General features: G+C 44.5%; 1 protein-coding gene across 2 annotated transcripts in view; it reads right to left on the minus strand.

Annotated features, from left to right (window-relative positions):
- sash1a (SAM and SH3 domain containing 1a) overlaps window positions 1-17,299 on the minus strand; it is a 145,366-nt gene extending 128,067 nt beyond the window's left edge. For both annotated transcript variants that reach the window (XM_080200122.1, XM_080200121.1), the window contains exon 1: window positions 16,230-17,299. In XM_080200122.1, the coding sequence (XP_080056248.1) occupies window positions 16,230-16,691 (462 nt within the window). In that variant the 5' untranslated portion in view covers window positions 16,692-17,299. The remainder of the gene's footprint in view (window positions 1-16,229) is intronic.
- Between the last annotated feature and the right edge of the window lie 1,082 nt (window positions 17,300-18,381).

Here is an 18,381-nt window from a genome sequence, read left to right on the forward strand (position 1 = left end):
CTGATTAAGTTGTCTTCCTCTCTGCCCTTTAGACCATTACAATCCCATTCTATATTAGGTGAATGAAAGGTCTCCAGTACCACTACTTTTGAACCATTCTGTAATTTCCTGGCAGGGTGCACGTCTGGATCTTTCTCTGTGGTGGTAGTCTACAGCACTGAACCAATAGTGGATACTTACGCAAAATACTGCAGATGATGGCAAAACCAAGGTAAAAATAGAATACCCAACTATTTGGTGGAAACATAGATACCCTTTCACATCAGTAATCTTTCATTCAAAACTCTCTCTCAGGAGATATTTTACTCTTTCCACATTATCTCTCTCAGGAGTAGCTGCATCATTTCTGCATTATTGATCACAAATGATACTTGAATATGTAGCTCTCACAGCTGGCCTGCAAAATTGCACAAGCTCTCCCATGACACAGGGCTACATGTCCTCATTGATTGTCTCAGGAATGACTTACATGTCCACATTATCTTCCTCAGATATGGCTAAGGTATTGAATAACTTTTTTGTTTCTGTCTTCACGGAGGAGGACGTGAATAATTTGCCGGGTGTTAGCGATGGAAAGGTGGTAGGACTGGAGGGTCTTAATGACATTACTGTTACTAGAGAGGCGGTGCTCGACAGACTGGAGGGGCTGATTGTGGACAAGTCCCCAGGACCGGATGGAATGCATCCGAGGGTTCTGAAAGAAATGGCGGAGGTGATAGTGGATGCCTTGGTGGTTATTTTCCAAACGTTGCTGGATTCCGGGGAAGTGCCGGATGATTGGAAAATGGCTAATGTTACGCCGTTGTTTAAGAAGGGTGCCAGGCAAAAGGTGGGGAATTATAGGCCGGTTAGTTTAACGTCTGTGGTAGGTAAAATGTTAGAATCTGTCATTAAGGAGGAAATTGCGAGGCATCTTGAAGGGAATTGCTTGATAGAACAGACGCAGCACAGTTTCATTAAAGGGAAGTCGTGTCTGACAAATTTACTGGAGTTCTATGAGGACGTGTCTAGGGCGGTGGATAGAGGAGAGCCGGTGGATGTGGTCTTTCTAGATTTTCAGAAGGCGTTTGACAAAGTGCCTCACAAGAGGTTATTGCAGAAGGTCAAGGGACATGGAGTTGGGGATAGGGTGTTAGCGTGGATAGAGGATTGGTTGTCAAATAGGAGGCAGAGAGTGGGGGTCAACGGGTGCTATTCGGATTGGCGGATGGTGACTAGTGGAGTGCCCCAGGGGTCGGTGCTGGGGCCTCAGCTTTTTACCATTTATATAGATGATCTGGAGGAGGGAACCGAGTGTAGAGTGTCGAAATTTGCTGATGACACCAAGATTGGGGGAACGGCAAATTGTGCGGAGGGTGTGGAGAGTCTACAGAAGGATCTAGATAGGCTGGGCGAATGGGCCAGGAAATGGCAAATGGAATTTAATGTTGGCAAGTGTGAGGTGGTCCACTTTGGTAGGAAGAATGGTAGGAAGGACTATTACTTACGGGGCGAAAAACTGCAGCAGGCGACGGTGCAGAGGGACCTCGGGGTCCTTGTGCATGAGTCGCAAAAACCCAGCTTGCAGGTGCAGCAGGTGGTCAGGAAGGCGAATGGTATGCTGGCCTTCATAGCGAGGGGGATTGAATATAAAAGTAGGGAGGTCTTGCTGCAGCTGTATAGGGCATTGGTGAGGCTGCAGCTGGAGTACTGTGTGCAGTTTTGGGCGCCGCACCTGCGCAAAGATATTTTGGCCTTGGAGGGAGTGCAGAGGAGGTTTACTAGGCTGATACCGGAGTTGAGGGGGTCGAGCTATGAGGAGAGGCTGAACAAACTGGGCTTGTACTCGTTAGAGTTTAGAAGAATGAGAGGAGATCTCATTGAGACGTATAAGATGATGAATGGGATGGATAGGATAGAGGTGGAGAGACTCTTCCCGCTCAAAAAAGACAGTAGGACTAGGGGGCACAGCCTCAAGATAAAAGGGGGGCGGTTTAGAACGGAGTTGAGGAGGAACTTCTTCACTCAAAGGGTGGTGAATCTCTGGAATTCTCTGCCCGTTGAAGTGGTGGAGGCTGCCTCGCTAAATATTTTTAAGACGCGGGTTGATGGGTTTTTGATAGGAGAGGGGATTAAGGGTTATGGGGAGAGGGCGGGAAAGTGGAACTGAGCAGCGACAGATCAGCCATGATCTTATTGAATGGCGGGGCAGGCTCGAAGGGCTGGATGGCCTACTCCTGCTCCTATTTCTTATGTTCTTATAAGTATGTGAAGAGTAACATGTCCACAATAACTGTCTCAGGAGAGACAGAAATGTGTCCACATTGTGTCAGGTATGCTGTAACGTATGTAATTATCTTGGGAGCTATTGCGACATGAACATTATGTACCTCAGGAGATACTGCAACATGTTCACATTATCTGTGTCAGGAGATACCAATGAATATTCAGATTATCTATCTCATAAAATACTGTAAAAATTTAGTTTATTTGTCTCATGAGATATGGCAACTGTCACACTGTGTTAGGAGATTCTGTTACATGTTCTTATTATGTCTCAGAGATATCGTCCACATTGTGCATCAAGAGATACTGTAATGTGTCCACATTATCTGTATCAGGAGATACTGTAACATGTTAACTGTGTGGGTGTGTGTCAGGAGATACTGTAACATGTCTATATTATCTGTGTCAGAAGATACTGTAACATGTCTACATTATCTGTGTCGGGAAATATGCAACGTATCCACATTATCTGTGTGAGTAGATATGTTACATGTCCACAATATCTGTGTCCGGAGAGACTGTAACATGTTAACTTTATCTGTGTCAGGAGAGACTAACATATGCACAATATGGGATGAGGGTGTCACTGGGCATTGCTGCTTGGGCCAATATTTATTGCCCATTCCAATCTGCCCATATTTCAGAGGGCATGTAAGAGTCAGTTCTAGATTTCAAATTTCATCATTTGCTGTGGTGAGGTTTGAACCTGGGTGCCTGAAACATGCCCCAGGTTTCTGGGGTGAACCAATGAACAGTGACAATACCACTACACCAGCACTTCCCCATAATTTGCATCATCTCTGAAGAAATATTGTATTATTTCCACATTATCTATATATACTGTACCTTTTCCTCATTATCTCCGGAGAAACAGCATCATTTCCATCATCTCTTTAATGAGATACCATATTATTTCCACATTATCTACCGTACCACATTAAAATACCCTGAGAGAAGTAATGTTTTCACAGTTTCTGTCTCAGGAGGTGTTCTTATGTTTCCACAGACATGAATCTGTAACATTTACATGTTTATTTATCAGAGGCTACTCAAACAATTCCATGTTATCTTTATCAGCAGATTTGGCATGCCCTTGCAAGGGTTTGGTTGGGGGGGGGGGGGGGGGGGGGGGGGGTGGATTCAGCAGGTGGCCTCAAATTGGCCTTACCCCATTGTGAATTTCACGCAGGGCCTTCTGCCGGTGCCCATCATCCTCAAACTGGAAACCCACTGGAGACGGGCATGAAGCTTGCCCTGCTAGTGGCTAGCAGATGAAGGCACGGCCAACCTTTGCCCACTTCTCCACGACACCACAAGAAAACACACCAGTGCAAAACACATTTGGAGAATGTGGCACACAGATCACAGAATCCCTACAGTGCAAAGGCCACCATTCAGCTCATCAAGTCTGCATTGACTTTCTGAAAGAGTACCTTACCCAAACCCTCTCCCCCGCCCTATCCCTGTAAGACTCACCGGAATGATGCCTAGCCACAGCAGTGGGTGGGTGGAGGGGAGCGGGGAGGGTGGTGGGGTGAGAAAGCATTTGCAGGTGAACCATTAAGTTCAGTATCCTGGAGGGGTCCACCTTCCAGTCTCAGTGTTCCTGGAGATCCATTTTCATGAAATCGACCTTCTTTCTATTAAAGAAAGGTGGGCCTCATGATAGTTTGCACATTCTCCCCATGTCTGCATGGGTATCCTCCAAGTGCTCCAGTTTCCTCCCACAGTCCAAAGATGTATGGATTAGGTGGATCGACCATGCTAAATTAACCCTAGGCTCAGGTGGATTAGCAGTGTAAATATGAGGCTTTATGGGAATACGGCCTGGGTGGGATTGTGATCGGTGTGGACTCGATGGGCAGAATAGCCTCCTTCTACACTATAGAGATTCTATGAGATAATAGTGATGTTGGGCACCTTTTCAAGATGGCACCTTATATGATGGTGGATCACGCATCATCAGGCCTGCCTCGGAATATGTCATGAAACACCCAGGTCCATAATTAATGAGGGCAGGGCTGGAAAATTTGGCATGCTTTCCGCAGCAGGAAACACGTTCGTACCCCCACCACAAGACTTTGCCCAGGAATGGGCGAATTCTGCCCATGGTAACTATTAAATATTATCTTGGAGCAGATATTGTCACATTTCAACATTATCTTTGAGATATTTTATCACTTCTATACTTCCAAGAAGATATTGTCAAAATTCCACATGCCGCATCTCACAAGATGTTTTCCCAAAATATGTCTTGTTTGATACAGAAATATTTCCACATTATTGCCAAGGAGATACTCACATTTCCACTTCTCCCTATCAGTAATTACTTTTGCCTTTCCACATTCTCTCTCTCAGGTGCTCAAGGTAGAGCTTTGACATTAATTCCCATGTGATACTGTAATATTTCCAGTTAGACTGATCTGTTGCAGGAAGTACTGTCATATTTGCACATTAACCTTTTCATATTTTCACCTCATCTGTCTCGGGACGTTCTGCCTACATTCCACAATGTGTGTGTGTGGAGTTACTGCAATCATTCCACACTCAGGAGACACTTCAACAATCCATGTTAGCCGCCTTAGGATATAATCTATCATCTGCACATGATCTCTCTCGGGAGATTCTGTCACCTTTTCACATAATTCTCATCACAGGCAAGTGAACCATCTGCAGATTTTGTTACTCAGGTGCTGATGTGAAAATTCCATGTCACCTTAAGAGATATAATTAGTATTCCATAATGTCTCTCTTGGGAGATACTGTACCATTTCCATGTTAACTCTCTATAATACTGTAACATCTGCACTCTCTCTCAAATCTCTCTCAGGAGATACTGTAACAAATACACTCTCTCTCTCTCTGACAATACCGTAACATTTGCATTCTCTCTCAGGAGATTGTTAAATCTGGACACTCTTACACTCTCTTTCTCTCTCTCAGGAGATTGTTAAATCTGGACTCTCTCTCTCTCTCAGGAGATTTTGTTAAATCTGGACTCTCTTTCTCGCTCTCTCTCTCAGGAGATTCTGTAACATCTGCACTCTCCCTCTCTCTCTCAGGAGATTCTGCAACATCTTCACTCTCTCTCAATCTCTCTCTTAGGAGACTGTAACATCTGCTCTCTCTCTCTCAGGAGACATTGTAACATCTGCACTCTCTTTCACACAGGGGACACTAACATCTGCACTCTCTCTCACACAGGGGACACTAACATCTGCACTCTCTCTCACACAGGAGACACTAACATCTGTACTCTCTCTCTCTCACAGGAGACACTGTAACATCCGCACTCTCTCTCTCACGAGACACTGTAACATCCGCACTCACTCTCTCTCAAGAGACACTGTAACATCCGCACTCTCTCACTCTCACGGGAGACACTAACATCTGCACTCTCACGGGAGACACTAACATCTGCACTCTCACGGGAGACACTAACATCTGCACTCTCACGGGAGACACTAACATCTGCACTCTCACGGGAGACACTAACATCTGCACTCTCACGGGAGACACTAACATCTGCACTCTCACGGGAGACACTAACATCTGCACTCTCACGGGAGACACTAACATCTGCACTCTCACGGGAGACACTAACATCTGCACTCTCACGGGAGACACTAACATCTGCACTTTCTCTCTCACAGGAGACACTAACATCTGCACTTTCTCTCTCACAGGAGACACTAACATCTGCACTCTCACAGGAGACACTAACATCTGCACTTTCTCTCTCACAGGAGACACTAACATCTGCACTCTCTCTCACAGGAGACACTAACATCTGCACTCTCTCTCACAGGAGACACTAACATCTGCACTTTCTCTCTCACAGGAGACACTAACATCTGCACTTTCTCTCTCACAGGAGACAATAACATCTGCACTCTCACAGGAGACAATAACATCTGCACTCTCACAGGAGACAATAACATCTGCACTCTCACAGGAGACAATAACATCTGCACTCTCACAGGAGACAATAACATCTGCACTCTCACAGGAGACAATAACATCTGCACTCTCACAGGAGACAATAACATCTGCACTCTCACAGGAGACACTAACATCTGCACTCTCACAGGAGACACTAACATCTGCACTCTCACAGGAGACACTAACATCTGCACTCTCACAGGAGACACTAACATCTGCACTCTCACAGGAGACACTAACATCTGCACTCTCACAGGAGACACTAACATCTGCACTCTCACAGGAGACACTAACATCTGCACTCTCACAGGAGACACTAACATCTGCACTCTCACAGGAGACAATAACATCTGCACTCTCACAGGAGACACTAACATCTGCACTCTCACAGGAGACACTAACATCTGCACTCTCACAGGAGACACTAACATCTGCACTTTCTCTCTCACAGCAGACACTAACATCTGCACTCTCACAGGAGACAATAACATCTGCGCTCTCTCTCACAGGAGATACTGTAACATCTGCCCTCTCTCTCACACAGGAGACACTGTAACATCTGCACTCACTCTCAGGAGATATTGTAACACGTCCACTCTCTCTCAGGAGATATTGTAACACGTCAACATTTCTCTTTTTCTCTCTCTCGCTCCCTCCCTCAGGAAACATTGCATCAGTTACAAACAGTAGTCAAATTTGCACATCTCTCCCTCAGTGCAGTTACATTTGCAAGCGTGTGAGGAGTGAATGCATGGACTGGGGAGTGGGGGTGGAGGAGCTGGGTGGAAAATGTGGGCAGGGTTGGGGGGGGGTGGGGGGAAAGAGTGGCACATGGGTGAGATGGCAGGTGATGAGTCAGGTAGCATTGGCGAATAAAGTCAGATTGGGAGAGGGGATCAGTTGTATAGTTACCTAGGAGTTAGACCAGGATTTTTCCATCTAACATTTCCTGGATTAGTATTACCAAACTGGAACTATTTGATGTTTATGAGTCTAATAAAGTTGGAGACATTTGCACAGGGTCCCAGGTACCAGGGGAACAAACTTCCCAGGCAATTCCCATGCTATCAGTGCATTGCGACGTCTGTGGGATCCTGATGGGGCAATTTGGCTCAGTCTCCGATGATCTGAAGACTGGAAACATCTAGGCCACTGTTTAATTTCCTCATTATCTGCTTCAGGAGATACTGTCACAAATTTCTTCCTACCTTTCATGAGGTGCTATGACATTAACTCCCAGGAAGTGTGGCAATATTTCCAGATTAAACTCCAAGCTAAGTTGTATCATTTCCACTTGATTGCTTGCAGAAGGCACTGTCACGTTTCTACATAAAACTTTTCCATGAACAATGTCACACTCGCATCATATCTGGCTCAGGATGTTCACCAATCCACATCATCTCCCTCAGGTGATATCACATTATTTCCCCATCACCTCTCTCAGGAGATAACATCACATTTCCACAGTACCAATCACAGGGGCTACAAGCCATGTTTGGACATTATTCTTCATGAGTTCCTGTAACCATTGCACATTATCAAGAAATACTATAGTATTTCCAAATTAATGGTCAGTACATTTGTATGTCCATTTTCAGGAGATATTGTAATGGTTTGTAATGTGTTGTAAGCTCTCTACTATCTCCCTCTCCATTTCCAGATTACAGTTCTAGATTGGCGCAGTGATTAGCACTGTTGCCTCACGGAGGCAGGGACCCACATTCGATTCTGACCTTGGGTCACTGCCTGTGTGGAGTTTGTACATTTTTCCCCTGTCTGTGTGGGTTTCCTCTGGGTGCACTCGTTTTCTCCAACACTCCAAAGATGTGCAAGTTAGGTGGATTGGACATGTTAAATTGCCCCTTAATTTCAGGGGGACTAGCAGGGTAAATACATGGGTAACAGGATAGGGCCTGGGTGAGATCATTGTTGGTGCAGACTTGATGGGACAAATGGCCTCCTTCTGTACTGCAGGGATTCTACAACCTGCATCATTTCCACTTGATTTCTTTGCAGGAAGTACTGTCATATCTCCACACGAACATTTCCTATCTGTCTCATGCCACCTTGCAATCCTTCCACACTTGAAGAGATACTGTAATATTTCCATGTTATCTGCCTTAGGACATACTGCACACTATTTACTTCACAAGATTTTGTCACCTTCACACATTATCTTTGTTGTAAGGTACAGTAACATTTACAATTGGATTTCTCAGCTGGTCCTGGAGTGATTCCACATTATCTCTCTGTTGATATTGCCAGGTTTCTACATTGACCTGTCTCGGATGATAGTGTATTATTTGCATTAAATCTTCTAAAGAAACATTGTATTATTGCCATGTTAGCTACACTGCTTTCCTGCATTATCACTTCTACGACGTATTGTCATATTTCCACATTCTCTCTCTTTGGGGATACTGTAACATTCCAATATTTACTCTCAGGACATAATGGGGTGGTCAGGTGACTAAGACTGCACACCATATCTTTAGAATCTCTATACATATTACATGCATCATCATGGCTAATTTATAACATTTTAAAACTGGACGAAGACTTTAAAATGACCGAAATGATGAATGGCAATGAAAAAGGAACTTCCTGGCATTCAAAGAAATTGAGACCTCAGTATCTCCGAGGAGAAGATAATGACCCAGCGAGCTGTAGAAAACCAATTTCTACAAAATTATGCAGAGGTCATTTACATTTCTTAAGCCAACAGAAATGATTCATCTGCTGGGGCAAAAGACCCTGAAATCACTTGAATTTCTTAATGGTCAAAATGTTACTAACTTGAAGAATCCAAGAATAAAGAATAACACTGACGAAGAAACATTGGCGCTATTCTTTCTCCACAGATGCTGTCAGATCTGCTGAGATTTTCCAGCATTTTTCTATTTTTGTTAAAGAATATACATCCTATGTCAATGCTGAAGTGGAAGGCTTGATGTTCGATAGGCCCCTGTGCAGCTGGTAGAACCTGTAATATTGCCTTGTCGAACTGCAAAGCTGAGTCTGTTTTACATCAGCCAAGAAGAACTCAGAAAAAAGGGTTTGAACACCTGGCCTAATTTACGCGGTTTCTACTGAAACTTGTACCATAAGACTGATTCACCTCTGTGTACTCATCTCATTGTGGAATTCCTCTCTATTGGAGAGGTGGATTATCCAGCATCAGCTTTCAGCTTGTTCACAACCCCTGTGAAGGAATATACCAGTAGACTTTTGATTCTGAACTCACGTAAAACAAACATCTCTGTGCTCTTGCCCAATTCCTGTTTCTTTTCTTTACCCCTCTTTTACTTTGGTTTTTTAAAATTTGATTTATTGTCACGTGTATTGGTATACAGTGAATAGTATTGTTTCTTGCACACTATATAGACAAAGTATGCCATTAATAGAGAAGGAGAGTGCAGAACGTAGTGTCACGGTCATAGCTAGGGAGTAAAGAAAGATCAACTTAATGTGAAGCAGATCCATTCAAAAGTCTGAAGACAGCAGGGAAGAAGCTGCTCTTTGCTGTATGAATGCAAAATGAGGATGGGGAGGGGGAGCTTTGTGAATCCTCTTCCCATGTTTTGAATGTGTATAAAATAAATTAGCCCTCTAAGTTTATCCTATCTTGAATTTGCTGTTATTCAGAGAAAATTGGATCATGTCAAAATTGAAGTGTTCAGTAAATACGCCAGTGCCTATAAAGGCAGATGGTAAGTGGAGAAATCAGGGCTGTTTAAGTTAAAACCCCCTCCTATCCATAACAGCAGTACTTCCAAGTGAACTCCCAGGTTATATTTTAATATTTCCAGGCTATATCCCAAGACAGCCTGTATCATTTTGACTTGACCTCTTCACGAGAATAGGAGGGGTAGACCAATTGGCCCCTCCAGCCTGCTCTGCCATTCAATAGACCATGGCTGATGTGCTGTTATATTTACATATGACCTTTATTGGAGAGATACTGGGCAGCTTGGTGGCACAATGGTTAGCACTGCTGCCTCACAGTGCCAGGGACCCAGGTTCAATTCCAGCCTCGGGTGACTGTCTATGTAGAGTCTGCATGTTCTCCCCGCGTCTGCGTGGCTTTCCTCCAGGTGCTCCGGTTTCTTCCCACAGTCCAAAGATATGCGGGTTGGGTTGACTGGCCAAGCTAAATTGTCCTTTCGTGTCAGGGAGATTAGGAAGGTAAATATGTGGGATCACAGGGATAGGACCTGGTTGGATTGATGTGGGTGTAGGCTCAATGGGCCACATGGCCTCCTTCTGCATTTATAGATTCTATGATTATCTCTCAGGAGATACTGTAACATTTCCATTATCACTTTAATGAGATAACACATTATTTCCATATTAGTTGGTGTACCTGTTCTGCATTCCCTCTCTCAGGAGGTGTTGTAACATTTTCACAGTATACATCTCAGGTAGTTCTTTCATATTTGTACAGTTCCTCTGTCAAAAGATACTGTGACATTTACATATGTTTTGCAGATGTTACTCAAGCAATTCCATGTGATCTTGCTCAGGAGAGATTCTAACTACTCTATATTATCTCTTAGGAGACAATGTCACATTTCAACACCACATCTGAAATATTTTATCTTTCCCACATTATTGCCGAGGAGATATCATCAGCTTTCCATAATGCACTCTCTGAGGAGATGCTGTATCATTTGCACACTAACCTCAGCAGTTCCTGGATCAATCGCCCTCATCTCTCTCAGGAGATTGTCATTTCCCAATATTCCCTCCAATGAAACATTGCATTATTTCCAAATTCTCTCTTGGGAGATTACGCACCATTCCCACGTTTTCTCTCACTCAGGAGATAATGTAGCACTTCCATAAGAAATTCCAGGTTATATTGCAATATCTCCAGGTTTTACTTCGGCTGTATATTTTTACTGATATAATTACACACAAACTTTTACAAGAGATAATGTCACATTTCCACAACATTGGTCCCGGGACATTGTGCAACAATTCTTACATTATCTCTGAGCAGATACCTCAACAATTCTATGTTGTCTGCCCGAGGAGATACAGTTAATATCTGTGCATTCTCTCTCTCGGGAGATACTGTCACATTATCTCTGTCACAAGGTACTATAACATTTGCGCATCAAGTCTCTCAGGTGCTACAATTCCACACCATCTCTCTCAAGAGATACTGCACTGATTTGTACATGATGTGCCTTGTCAGATACAAAATATTTCCACATTAATCACCCAGGGGAACTTGCCACACATCATTTGTCAGGTGACGCTGTCACATTTACACATCATCTCTCCCAAGAGACACTATCGTTTCCACATTATCTCTTGTAGAGGATATATCATTTCCGCATTATCCCTAATATACATCGCTACATTCCCACATTATCCTTCCTAAAACATGTTACAACATTTCCACATGATCTGCCTCAGGTAGTGGAATGATATTTCGGAAGCATTTGTCATGAGGTTCTGCAACATTTGCACATCTAACTCCCAGGAAACATGGTATTATCAGGCACATTTTCACATCACCTCTCTCTGAGGTTAATGGAGCACTTCCATCTTAACTCCCAGGAAACATTCCAAGACAGTCTGTAACATTTCCACTTTTAACCCCTCCCACATTTACACATGTAATCTTTTCCAGAGATTTCACATTTCCACTTCGTTGGTCTCAGGACATTTGCAAAATTTCCACATTCCCTCTCTCTGAGCAGATACAGCAACAGGTCTACGTTTAAGATCAAGTTTATTTATTAGTGTCACAAGAAGGCTTATTTTAACACTGTAATGAAGTTATTGTGAAAATCCCCGAGTCGCCACATTCGGCTACATACAGGGGGAATTTAGCATGGCCAGTGCACCTAACTGGCACGTCTTTGGGACTGTGGGAGGAAACCAGAGCACTTGGAGGAAACCCATTTAGACACGGGGAGAACGTGCAGACTCCGCACAGACAGTGACCCAAACCGGGAATCGAACCCGGGTCCCTGGCGCTGTGAGGCAGCAGTGCTAAACACTGTGCTACCCTGATGCCCAATCATAGAAGCCCTACAGTGCAGAAGGAGGCCATTTGGCTCACTGAGTTTGCACTGAGCACAATCCAAACCAGGCCCTACTCCTGTAACCCCACGTATTTACCCTGCTAACCCTCCTGATAGTAGAATCAATTTAGCATTGCCAAACAACCTAACCCGCACATCTTTAGACTGTGGGAGGAAACCAGAGCACCCAGAGGAAACCCATGCAGACATGGTAAGAACGTGCAGCCTCCACACAGACAGTGACCCAAGCTGGGAATTGAACCCGGGTCCCTGGCGCTGAGAGGCAGCAGTGCAAACCACTGTGCCACCGTGATGCAGTATCATTTTTTAATTCTCTCTTTGAGGTGGTATTTCATTATTTCTACACTGGTTCACTCAAGAAATACTTTCACAATTCCATGTCAGGATAAACTAATTTTTCCACACTATTTCAGAAATATTTTCTCACGTTCACATTATTTTCTAGTCCTGTATCCACCTGATCTCTCTCTCTCTCTGGGGATGCCCCATTATCCCTTTCAGAAGATATTGCCGGATAATCTCTCTCAAGAGATGCTGTAACATTTCATCATTATTTAATTTGCAACATGTTTTAGAGAACCTTGTCAGTTCACTTTAACTTTGGATCTTTCTGAATTTCAATGGCAAACGCCTTTAAACTGCCAGGCATGTTTATTCAAGTGGGTTTTTTAAAAAAAATCTATTTGTTTTAATAGTATTGAAACAATTATGCTGGCCCACTATCAAAAGGAATAATTGAAAAAAAGAGCTTTCGACACAATCCACAGTGCTCCTGAAAATCCCAATTATTTCAGTGTACTGTCAAACTACCCAGCCTTGGTGTAACGAGGGGTCACTTTCAATTTTCAATTCAGTGTCAAACTGGTTGTCAAGCACACATCGTTTGCTGCTGAGAGAAGGTTTCCCAGGCAACAAGGCGACTGAACCAAATTGCCGATTGGCATGATTGACACAGGATTGTGATCTCTGGAATATTGAGCATGTTTGGGAGACCAACAGATTGTGAGAAACCACGCCAGTCAGGAAGACGGGGTGTCTATTCAATGTGAATATTTTTTGTTTAAACTTGCTGGGAATTGTAATGTTCAGCCATCTTTCACTGCACTGCACAGTGCAGTGAAGTCCGTGTCTTCCGCAAACCGACGAGGGGAAAACATCTTGACAACAGAACGGCAGGCACATCAATACTCATATAGAAATCCAAATGAGGGGGAAAAAAAAATTGTTCCTTTGACAACCCTGTAACAAACCGAATGAAAGAACTCGGGTTCTCTGAGACAAACTGTCTGGAGGACAGATTAAGTCTGGAACCGATTCATTGATTTTTTTAAAAAAAATAAATTCCTTCTAAAGGATTTTTAACAGGGCAGATTTTTTTCGCCCAGTGAAATAGCTGAAGCATCTCGGTAATCTCCTAAATTCAGGCACAGGTCCTTGCGTCTGCCATTTCCCTGGGGATAACTGACCAGCTTTTACTCGGGCGTAGGTCAACAGAGAGTGAAATCACGTCTTCCCCTTTAGGCACAAAGCTGGATCGCTTCGGGGAATAGCTGACACCACTAAACTCAGAGATACTTGTGCCCGACCTGAATTGTTAAGATTTATAGGAAACCGTGTTCCACAGGGGGATACATATCTGAAATATAACAACCCTATACACCTCAAATGTTCAACACATTCCTCCTGTGGTGTTCAAATATTCAACATACTCTGTACAGAATGTGTCTACATGGTTGAAGCCACTACATAACCCCGGCATAATCACAAATGTTTGTAAAGTGGGCACTCAACCCACTGTACCCTGGACAGTTGTTTTCTAGATCATTCAGAGTTCATCCTCTTACCCTGTGCTCTCTCCCACCACTTGATCAGCTTCACGTATTTATCCAATGTTTCCTTTGCAAAAGCAACCATTTCCCACAGCAAAGCATCTCATGGTGCGATGACTCACCTGTCATAGAATCATACAGTGCAGGAGGAGGCCATTCGGCCCATCAAGTCTGCACCGACCACAATCCCACCCATGCCCTATCTTCATACATTTACCCTAGTTAGTCCCCTTGACACTAAGGGGCAATTTAGCATGGCCAATCCACCTAACCCGCACACATCTTTTAGACGAAGCCGGCGCACCCAGAGGAAACCCACGCAGACATGGGGATGATGTGCAAACTCCAAATAGACAATGGCTCGAGGCTAGAATTGAACCCAGGTCATTGGTGCTGAGAGGCAGCTGTGCTAACCTCTGTGTCACCGTGCCTTCCTCTCTGTTCACGCTTGGTGACAATTTTGAAAATCTAGGGCATTTCATCACCAACTCCCCAACCACTCCATAATTAAAAAAAACTCCATTAAGTCTCCTCTTAACTTTTCTCATTCCAGCAAAAATAGATCCAGTATCTTGAGTCTCTTGCTCAATAATAACTTCTCATTCTGTGCATTGCCTTAAATCTATGAATTACATGAAAAAGCATATAAATCTCAAAGATCTGACAACTGTTATATATCCAAATAATACACAAGCACAGAACAATCACCATAGACCTGAGGCACATTCAGTGTCATGGTGGCACAGTGGTAAGCATTGCTGCTTCACAGCGCCAAGGACCCAGGTTCAATTCCCAGCTTGGGTCACTGTCTGTGTGGAGTTTGCATGTTCTCCCTGTGTCTGCGTGGGTTTCTTCTGAATGCTCCGGTTTCCTCCCACAGTCCAAAGATGTGCGGGTTAGGTGCATTGGCCATGTTGAATTGCCCCTTAGCATTTGGGAGGTGTAGATTAGAGGGATTAATGGGGTAAACATGTGGGGATAAGGCCTGGGTGGGATTGTTGTCAGTGCAGACTCGATGGGCCGAGTGGCCGCCTTCTGCGCTGTAGGGATTCTATGATCTGCTTGTAACTTCTCACATTCTAGACCTGTGCAGAAGTCAAGTACCCAAATTTCTAATGCATATACATACACACACATTCTATATAGGCTCAAATACTGGGAAGATTTTGGTATTTCTGTCTAAGACTCAAATTATCTATAAATTCCTGCAGTATCATACCAAGCTCAAATATCAAGTAGATTTCTACAATTCCCTACAAAACTCAAACATCCACATAAATGTAACTCCAGACAAATATCTACATTACTGTGCAGAACACAAATACCTGACACACCTCTACCCATACAGAACTCAGATTCTCCACCTGTCCCCCTCCCCCACCACCCCACTGATTCTATATATGCCTACAGAACAGAAAATCCCATTTCCTCATATCAAACAGTCAGATTCCAATATTCATGATTACTTTACACATTCCAGCAACAGTTCCAAGGAGGTCACCTCCTTTAACCTTTTACATGCTGCAATTTTTATTTGCATGGACGATGGGCAGAGCCAGCATTTGTTACCTGTCCATAAATTGCCCTCAAGATGGTGATGAACCACCTCTTTCATCCTGGATAAGATGAACTAAAGTAAAGTTTATTTATTAGTCACAAGTACACGAACACTGCAATGATGTTACTGTGAAAATCCCCTAGTCGCCTGTTTGGGTACACTGGGGGGTAATATAGCATGGCCAATGCACCTAACTAGCATGTCTTTTGGGCTGTGGAAACCGGAGCACCTGGAGGAAACCCACACAGACACGAGGAGAACATGCAAACTCCACACAGACAGTGACCCAAAGCCAGGAATCGAACCTGGATCCCTGGTACTGTGAGGCAGCAGTGCTAACCACTCTGTCGTTATAACTGTCCAAATTGCAAGTTAAAACTTCTACACAACTGATGCAAACTTCCATTCATCAACACACCTTTCAACCTGAATCATATTAACTTAATTTGCTGTGTTGTACCATAGGATATAGGAGTAGAATTAGACCATTTGGCCCATCGAGCCCTGTACATGATAACTTCACAAAACAGTAATTTGAGATGAAGGGGGCTCCTTTTCCCACCACCTATCACCCACCTTATGACAGTAAGAAATCTTGCTGCTCCGAAGTCGTTTATTCTTGATCTTCAGTATCAGTTTGGAGTAAATGATTCTTTTCTTGTGGTTTGCTCGCCTGTTGGATGTCATGTTACTCTGCAATTCTCTGCTGGCTCTTCGTCCTCTCCTCCACAGGACAGTCCTCATTCTGGGTTGGTATTCCTTGATGCTGGTATAACTGTAAGGCTCACCAAAGGGTGGAGCCTGCGGTTCCAAGGTGAAGTAGACCACCGTGCCAGTTTCGTCTTCCTCACGAAGTCGTGCCACAGCCGCCTTGATGAGATTCCGATGCCCGGGAGCCTCAACCCCAATGGCATCCAGGTCTGGCTCTCCAATCTGTTTGCAAACCTCCAGATCATCATATCCATTGTCCATGAAGGATTCGGTGTATTCGGACAACTTCAGGCTCTTCAGCCACTCCAGCACAATGTTGGTACCCATGGGGTGAAGGTAGATTCAGGAACAGTGGTCACTGAGCGTGGCAGGGCTGGAATTGGCAGTAGGGATTAAAGTTGGATGAGTAGGGTTTGGTGTGGGACATGTTGGGAAATTGAGACTAAAGATGGATTTGTGTTAGGATTGTTTTAGAGTTGGGATTAAGAGAGAGATGAGATTTGGGATTGGGTTTAAAATTGAAGATTGGTTAAAACTGGAGGTAGGATTAGGACTGGGATTAAAACTAGAGATTGGTTTGGGATTGGGGTTAAAATTGGAAATGGTATTGGAACTGAGACTAAATTGGAGCTAGGGTTTGGGTTAAAATCAGAATTAGTACTGGGATTAAAATTGGAGTTAGGTTTGGGATCAGGGTGAAATTGGGAATTGGGGCTGGAATAGGGATGAAAGTTGGGAGGGTGGAATTTGGGATGAGGAGGGTTGGAAAGAGTTCGAGTCCAATCCTTCAGTCGGATCAGCTCCGGATTCAGAGCGGCTTCTCTTTCAACCCCGTCTCGTTCCGAGCTCCTCCTCTCGGCTGCTGTCTCTGATGTCCCCCGACCGCAGTCTCCGTCCCCTCGGGCGGATCCCCTGTTCTGATGTCTCCCGCCCGCTTCTCCAGGCTCCGGTGCCGCAGACTCCGGACTGAGGGTGTCCGGAGCCAGCCGGCTCCTCCCGCCCGCGCCTCTTCCCAGCACCGCCAGGGGGAGCAGCGGGGCAGCGGAGCCGAGGGGGAGGGGACAGCGACACCCAGCGACCAGCCTGCAACTGGCAGCCAGAAACAGCCCAAACCAGCGTCCAGTCCCCAAACTAGCACCCACACCAGCACTCATATCCAGGACATCACCCAACACGCAAACCAGCATCCACACCAACACTCAGCATCCAGACCAACACACAGCACCCAGACTAACACCCAAACATAGCACCCATACCCAGACTAACATCCAAGACAGCATCCATACCCAGACTAACATCCAAGACAGCACCCAGTACCCAAACCAGCACCCACGCCAGCATCCAGCACCACAACCAGACCCAAACCAGTCCATCACCCAGCACCCAAACCCCGACTAGCACCCAGACCAGCATCCACATTCAGTACCCAGAGTCAGACCCCAGAACCCAGCCCAGCATCTACACAGACACCAGGACCTAGCCCAACACCCAGAACAGCATCCAAACCAACATGCACACCCAAATCCCAGCACCCAGCCTCCAGCCCAGCACCCTCATTGACTCACTGAGGTTACAAAACCTTCAGTTTATGACACCAAGCTGATCCCACTCTTGACATAAACATAGAAATGAGAAATTCCATTAACTTGGAGCCAAACCCAATAAAAAACAGCAGGTTAAAATCCAGCAGAGCAGCGACACCTTTTTAAACCAATTCTAACTTAACAATACCACCAACCATAACTCAACAATGATGATGAGCAGGTTGGCTACAATTCAACAAAACCAGCTGAGCTCAACTCAATCAAGTCCAGGCACTCCTGCAGGTTCATCCCAATCAAATTAAACAGGAGGTTCAGAAAATACTGATCCTTGTTGTGCATTAATACTCAACAGCTCTAGCTTCCAGACAGGGCTGACCTTTATGCCACCATTAACACCAGCTTTAGTCTTTAATACTATTACCACTCCCATTGTCCTTTGCGTCCATGATACCTTTGTCAAGGGATCAAGGGAC

This window comes from Carcharhinus amblyrhynchos, chromosome 12 (genome assembly GCF_965287045.1).
Source record: "Carcharhinus amblyrhynchos chromosome 12, sCarAmb.v2.hapA, whole genome shotgun sequence".
Classification (NCBI taxonomy): Eukaryota; Metazoa; Chordata; class Chondrichthyes; order Carcharhiniformes; family Carcharhinidae; genus Carcharhinus; species Carcharhinus amblyrhynchos.